Source organism: Abrus precatorius, unplaced genomic scaffold (genome assembly GCF_003935025.1).
Source record: "Abrus precatorius isolate BTA unplaced genomic scaffold, Abrus_2018 Scaffold10, whole genome shotgun sequence".
Taxonomy (NCBI): domain Eukaryota; kingdom Viridiplantae; phylum Streptophyta; class Magnoliopsida; order Fabales; family Fabaceae; genus Abrus; species Abrus precatorius.
In genome coordinates this window covers 7,325,873-7,333,043 of record NW_020874292.1, presented here as the reverse complement: position 1 = coordinate 7,333,043, position 7,171 = coordinate 7,325,873, and the positions used below count along the sequence as shown (strand labels likewise).

General features: G+C 27.5%; 1 protein-coding gene across 1 annotated transcript; it reads right to left on the bottom strand.

Moving 5' to 3' along the window:
• Nucleotides 1-1,909: 1,909 nt before the first annotated feature.
• On the bottom strand, nt 1,910-3,572 carry LOC113852652 (60S acidic ribosomal protein P1). The gene is made up of 3 exons (XM_027482982.1): nt 3,412-3,572; nt 3,120-3,332; nt 1,910-2,238 (listed from the first exon to the last, which is right to left on the bottom strand). The coding sequence occupies exons 1-3, from the start codon at nt 3,478-3,480 to the stop codon at nt 2,185-2,187; spliced, it is 336 nt and encodes a 111-aa protein (XP_027338783.1). The 5' UTR covers nt 3,481-3,572; the 3' UTR covers nt 1,910-2,184.
• Nucleotides 3,573-7,171: the final 3,599 nt, after the last annotated feature.

Sequence of the window (7,171 nt, the reverse complement as noted above, 5' to 3'; positions counted from 1 at the left end):
AAAAGGAAAACAATAATAAAACAAAGAAATTTTCCTTTTCAATGGGATATTTGGAAATATTTAAAAATAATAATATATTTTTTTTTGGAAATTTTCTCCTACCAAAATTTTATGAGTGTAAATTTGATATATTATTAGTATAAAATTTTTATACTGTTAATTAATTAGAATATATAATAAGTATAAATGCCATATTAATTATTATACTAGTAAAAATATTCTTCATAAAATAATTTATGATCAGATGACAGCTACACTGTCATTGTATTTCAATTACATTCATTTTTTTAAACGCAACATCAATTCATATAAACTCATGTTAATGATAATTATTCTTGCGAACATGTCAAATTTAATTGAATGGTTCTTAGAAATGGTCTTGAGCTTTTTAACCATTCGACTTTTAGTGAAAATTTATAAATAGAGATTAAAGAAATGAAAATAACTGGTTTCATTGTTTTTTTCAATGATCAAAACAAATAATAATTTGTTAAGCTAGGTTAACTCATCAAGTTGGTGTATGATTTTCATGAGTTTTTTCAACTTGTTTTATTAAATTTCTTGATATAAATTATTTAAATAAAATATTTTGAACTTATTTTAATAAATTTTATAGTTAAATTTATGACATAAATTATTACATTAAAAAGTTTACTAAATAATATTTAATTATATCACACTCTCAAAGATTCTTAGCTTCAACCTTTTTACCTTTGACGCCAGCTCCATAAAACAGCTAATTAGAGCAATATAATTAAAATTAAGTGTATGTTTAAAAATATACTGAAAAATGAAGAAACTATAATTAATAATTTTAAAATAAATATTAATCTATGTTGATTTAGACATAAATTCAAACGTACTATAAATCCTACATTAAGTTGCTATTTTCAAAATCCTTCATTCAAGACGATTTTAAACCAACTAAGAAGATTTGTCTTGAATTTTAATCACCCACCTAGGAGAATTATTCAAGTTACACTGGGTTCTCACAACTCTTCAAATGTTTATTGTTTGGACCAGCAGATACTAAGTTCAACAATAAAAATTAGGAACCAGCTTCCAATCATGGTTTTAATCGATGCTATAACTTTTTCATAGCTAGGACCGGGTTAAAGCGATCAAAACCCGATTAAATATTATGTGATTCAACAAGTTAGTTTAACTGTGTGTTTGTTTTAATATTTGTCTAATGCAACCCGACGAAAGAAGTTTGCCTCTGTGCATGCTATATCTCATCAGCTCTGTTTTTGTAACTGAATTATGCAAATTGATGGCTAAAAATTTACTTAGCTCACGTTACGATGCATGTTATAACTTTCTAAAACATGTTTGCATTTACATTTAAAATACTAGAGTTTTATATTTACTTGTAATTTTACGTTCAATTTCCGTTTATAGGGTTTTTTATTTGAGTTACTTATTATAGTTTTTACATTAAATTTTATATATATTTTGGCGTGATTCAAAAACAACCGTAGATCTTTTAACAATGATTCAAACTTGAATTACAATAATTTTGTCAATTGAAAATTGCTCAAAAGTGTAAATTTTTTTCGTATACAAAAAATGACAAAAACTGTATTACTGAATAGCATGATATTCTTTTCAAGCTACCAAGTTCATTTTCTAATTTTTAGTTACCATCCATTGCTTACGAGATATCTTCGAACCATTCAATAGTTCTGTTTAAAATTGACAAATCAGAGCCTGACGCCTGCTTCACAATCATCACTGAAAAACTTCCCCTTCCTCGTAGATAAACACCATCAGTTTCTGTATAAAATCATCCAAACACCATCCAATATAAAACGACACCAAATAATCTCATCCTAAATGTCATTGCCTCCAAGTACACCTGAATTAAGCATCACCTTTGCCGAGAGGTTTTGTTATTAAATCCCAGTAACATTTTCCACAAAAAAAAAAAAAAAAACAACCGCTCCATGTTGAAGAATAGACAAGTGCTATATCGATGGCAAACAGAATACGAAAGTGAACAAGTCAATTAGAAACTTAGTTACCACACAAAAATTTTAAAAAACTCACAAAAATTCAACAATTAATTATAATAGTCGATTGGCTAATCTCAACGATAAAAATTTTATAGAACAAAACAAGTTGTGGATTAAGCGAACTCTCGAAAGGAGTCCTAGTCTGGCTACAATAAACTATAAAAAAGATCTAATCAAACAAACTAAAACCCATGTCGTCGTCACTTTCTTCCTTCGGCTCTTCCTGCAATCACAAATTCACATGTTCAAAACACATCAAAACCAGCCTTGCATAAACAAATAACCGAACAGCTAAGTTATGAAATGCGTAAGCTATATAAAGAAATGTATTAGACCATAAGGAATAATAAACAAAACAAAGAACATCAAAACAAATAGCACAAAGGAAACACTACACTAGATCAGAAAAAGGCATCAAATGTCTGTGCAGTGCATGCTGTCACCACAGTAGAAACACAAAGCAAACAATTCACAACTAACCGCAGATAAACAGGAAAAACAACATAACAAGATATCCATTCCTTGCAGGCTTGACTGCATGTAAAGCTATTTCACTTCTTAACTCAATAGCCGCAAGTTCACAAAAAAACTTAAAATTAATCAAAGTGCTTTACTGTTTTTGCCCATTCATCACTCAGAAATCTCAATCAGAACAACGGCTTGATAATATTTTCTCATAGATCAAATAAATTCTAGTTCCAATTTAATAGTTAATTGGAGTTGTTCAAGTGGGCAATTATGGATAACAGAAAATTTTCAAAGATCCCCTCTCGATTCTCGAAGCATAAAATCTCCTAATTGCGTCCCAAATACTTAATTTAGGTTATAAAAGGTAATCAACATTACAAGAGCAACAATTTGTTTTACAAGCATGGGAAAAATATGGGCATCCACCCTACAGTAGAAAATTCAATGTTTAAAATCTTAACTGAGCATCATTGTGTTAATTTTATAAGATTATATTAATAACACTTTAGAATTAATCAATACTTTGGAACCTAATTCATTATTAAGATCCCTAAGACACTACAATTTGATGTATATCATTTGACTATCGTATCACATGAGAAACAAAACATTCGCTAACAGCATCAAAACCAGTACCTTCTTTTCCTCAGCAGCAGGTGCGGCGGCAGCACCACCACCACCGGCGGCAGCGGCAGGAGCGGAAACGGCAACGGCAGCACCGCCGGCGGTGCCACAGTTAAAAATGAGGTCATCGATGTTCCTGCTGTTGGCGAGTCTGGCGAAGAGGCCGGGCCAGTAGGACTCAACACAAACATTAGCAGCCTTCAACAAAGTATTGATTTTCTCCGCCTAAGGAAAAGGAACCCGGAAATTGAGATATATCATTTAAGAATAATAAAAATGAAGGGTTAAAAGAGTGTAGACTAACGCTAATTGGGATCTCTTCATCGTGGAGAATGAGAGAGGCGTATATGCAAGCCAACTCGCTGGAACCCATTGCAGCACAGAAATTGTTGATTTGGAGCTGCTTTTGCTTGGAGCACAGAGCACAAATTAGGGTTGTTGAAGGGGAAGCAGTGGAATATATAGTATTGTTAGAGACTAGGGTTTCTATCGATTTGGACCACATGGGCCTTCTTAGCAATTCGGGTTTGGTTTGTTTTGTTTTAATTGTGAAACAAGGAACTTAATTTTTTTAAATATTACGCAAAATTAGTTAAAGTACTTGATGTCTGTATGGATTTTTTTTTTTCATATTTAATAACTTTCAGATTTATTGTTTTATGTAAACAAGTTTAAAAATTTTAAATGTTTTTATAATTAAATTGAATTTAGTAAAAAATAAATATTAAAATTATAGCTTATATAATATTACCTTGTTGACTTAAAAAGAAGTTTTTTTAAAAAAAAATTATTACTGAAGGAAGGAGAAAGAGAAGTGGAATTTTTCAAGGTGTAGGAATCAAACCCTGATCACCCTACATGTATTTGCTTGTTCTCACTGTTTGATCTATATTGCAAAGTTCATAAAAAGATTTTATTGGTATTAGTTTTTTTATAATTCTTTTTTTAGACGAAAACAAAAGAAAAAAATTATAATCTTAAATATTAAACTCTCTTAACATTAATCTGAAGAATACTTAATGTCTGTTGATCATCAACCGTAACAATCATATATACAAATAAATAATTAAACAATGAATTTTAATTATTAACTTATCATTAAAAAAATTGTATTAATATAATAGGTAATATATATATATATATATATATATATATATATATATATAAGGCAGAATTTTTTTACGCTGTTGTAAGTTTAAAAACTCTTACACTGAATTTGAGTATTTCATTTAACTTAAGTCTAACGGGTTATAATTTATTACTTCACTGGCTATTAGATTTAAGTTAAATACAAAATTTAAATTTAGTCTAAGAGTTTTTAGACTTACACTAGTATAAGAATATCATTTTCCATATATATATATATATATATATATATATAAATGAAATTTTTGAATTTTACATAACATATAATAAGGTTTGTTTAGAAATGTTTTTTAAATAAGTCTTACATATTTATTTATAAAATATTTCAGTATAATAAAAAAGCCTAAACTTAGATTTATAGTAAAGGAGTAAGTGAAAAAAGTACTTTTTAGAATATAACAAACTGAAATTTAAGATAGAGAATTTAATCTTAACATTGAGATGAGAAAAGATGACTCTCCTCACATTTAATTTATTAATTGAACCATTAACATCATCCAGTCAACTTTTTAGAATATAATGAACAGAGATTTAAGATAGAAGAATAATTCTCTCTACATTTAGTTTGCTAATTGGCTCATTAGCATCATACAATCTGCTTTTTATAGTATTTACTATCAGGTATAACAATTTATCGAAATTATCCTTGATTCAAGCTTCATACTTTTATTTCTCTTTTCCTTTTCCTTTATTATTTCCTTGTGAATCTCTCATTCGAATTACTAAAACAACATATGTTAGAAACTAGTTATATAAATAATTATGGATAAGAATACTTGTTAAATTTATATCTCACCTAATAGGTATCTATATAATTAAAAATAGTATTATAGTTCTGTAAAAAACTTAACTGCTATATATGTATATATATAGGGTATACATTATTATTTCTATATTTTAGATATTTAAACATCTATTTTTTTTAAAGATCTACAATTGATTGTAGAGACCATGATATCAATTTTAGCTTTTACCTTTTCCTTTTATTGACGCGTGTTATAAAAAAGAATCACTACTTAAAAGTTAAAATTTCAAGCATTTTATATATTATATATCTGAGAAACAAACTCAACTAAATAGAGCAAAAAAGAGCAAGTCAATGGCAATATCATTTAAGTTTTTACCAAATAGAGAAATGGAAAGAGAATAATAGTACATTATTATATATGAGCAGTGCAGTATTATTAGTAGAGAAAAAAAATAAAGAAGACAAGAGCATAAAAAAAATATAACAAACTCACTTGAAATTTTTTAAAGCAATTGAAAAGTCACTTCAAATAATCCTCTAAAATTTGATAAATTTATATGTAAATATTGTATGATAGTCACAATAAAATGCATTGTTCAAGATCTGCATAATTAGCTAGAACAAGAAGGGGATTAAGGAAGGAAAAAAGAACATAAAAATTATCCAAATTTAAGTACAAATTTTGATAATAAAAATAATTTTTAAAATAATTTAAATAATACTTATTTTATAACCTACACTAACAAAATTGATTGAAGTAAATTTAAAAAAAGTCTGAATAAGTTTTAAGCTATTTTTGTAAAATTTTCAAAATATCTTCTACATGCTTTCTAAATGGATTGATTTCATTAATGATCAAGGAAAATGTTAAAAAATTAATTATATTACTTTAATAAATAATTTTACATCCTAAACTTTGAAATATCAGTTTAAAATAGAACTATAAGAATTTTATCAAATATTTTTAATCTTCTAAAAAGGCCTATATCAAATTTGACTTTGGGTCTCCATGGACGTTGGGCCGGCCCAGGGGATTACCGCCCGTCTTCTTCGGCGTTGAAGAAACACATGAGCCTTCCAGTTTATGAAAATGGACAGCAACTTCTTTGATAGATATGACATTGTAACTTAGATAAAACTAGCCTACAAGATAGCTTATGAAATAATATTTTTTCTTTTTCTTAGTTTCAATTTAAAATGATTTGTCTTTTCAACTTCATATAATTAATATTGTTTTATTTATAGCATTTTTTTATTACCTACAACTCCTCCGTAATACTTTCCCTTTGAAAATGCATAAGTATAATAATTTGGCTTATATTTAAATACTATTTAATTAAAATGCATTAACAATTAAGTTATTCAAATAAATTAATTTAATTTAATAAAAATAATTAAGAAACTACAAGCAATAATATTTTTTCATGTTAACTAAGAATAATAAAAAAGTACAATTAAAATAATAATTGATATTAAAGGTTAGAATTTAATTTATAGTTCATTACTAAGTACAATGATGATGTGCAAATAACTAGATTAAAACACGTGATAAAAATTCTGAGTGATATACGCCAAAAGTGAATCATGATATGTGTCAACCCTATGATAGGTTACATGGGTACTAAAAGTAGTATGTTTGACAAGTGGTAACACTAGAATGAGTAACTCATGTCTGATACGAGTAATTAGTCCAACACCAACATGTGACAATCTCATGAGTAATGTCTCTTCAACATGAGTTACTTGTAAGATAGAAGTCATTTTCTTGCACTAAGATATGTCAGTTTCTCTCGAAATAACATCTGATGAACATGAGTTTTGCAATTCGTATACTCTTCATTTTGTCAATTGTTGTAAATTGTGTTTAAAAGCACCGTAGACAGTTAATTTGTTGATATTTTAGTCTATAATGATAAAAAGTCATGCTTTGGATCTTCCTCATCAAACATAATTGCACAATATAACAATTACAATTGCTATTAAAATATAAGTTTTTAAATCGTTATTGATTGTATTTGTAAACGCTACAACTTCTCATTATATGTACTAAATTGTCCCTCTTACTTCACACAATTTATTGTCTATATTAAAAAAAAGGTTACAAAATAAGATGATGCGACCGTCTCTACACTGGAAACAATAAATATGCTAGAAAATTCAATAAGTACTA

What these genes read in the sequence shown, in the direction of transcription:
- LOC113852652 (XM_027482982.1), bottom strand. Translation starts at nt 3,480, where the DNA reads ATGGGTTCCAGCGAGTTGGCTTGCATATACGCCTCTCTCATTCTCCAC. An exon ending in ATGAAGAGATCCCAATTAGC is followed by an intron (nt 3,333 to 3,411) that starts GTTAGTCTACAC and finishes CCTTTTCCTTAG; the next exon opens with GCGGAGAAAATCAATACTTT. An exon ending in CTGCTGCTGAGGAAAAGAAG is followed by an intron (nt 2,239 to 3,119) that starts GTACTGGTTTTG and finishes TTGTGATTGCAG; the next exon opens with GAAGAGCCGAAGGAAGAAAG.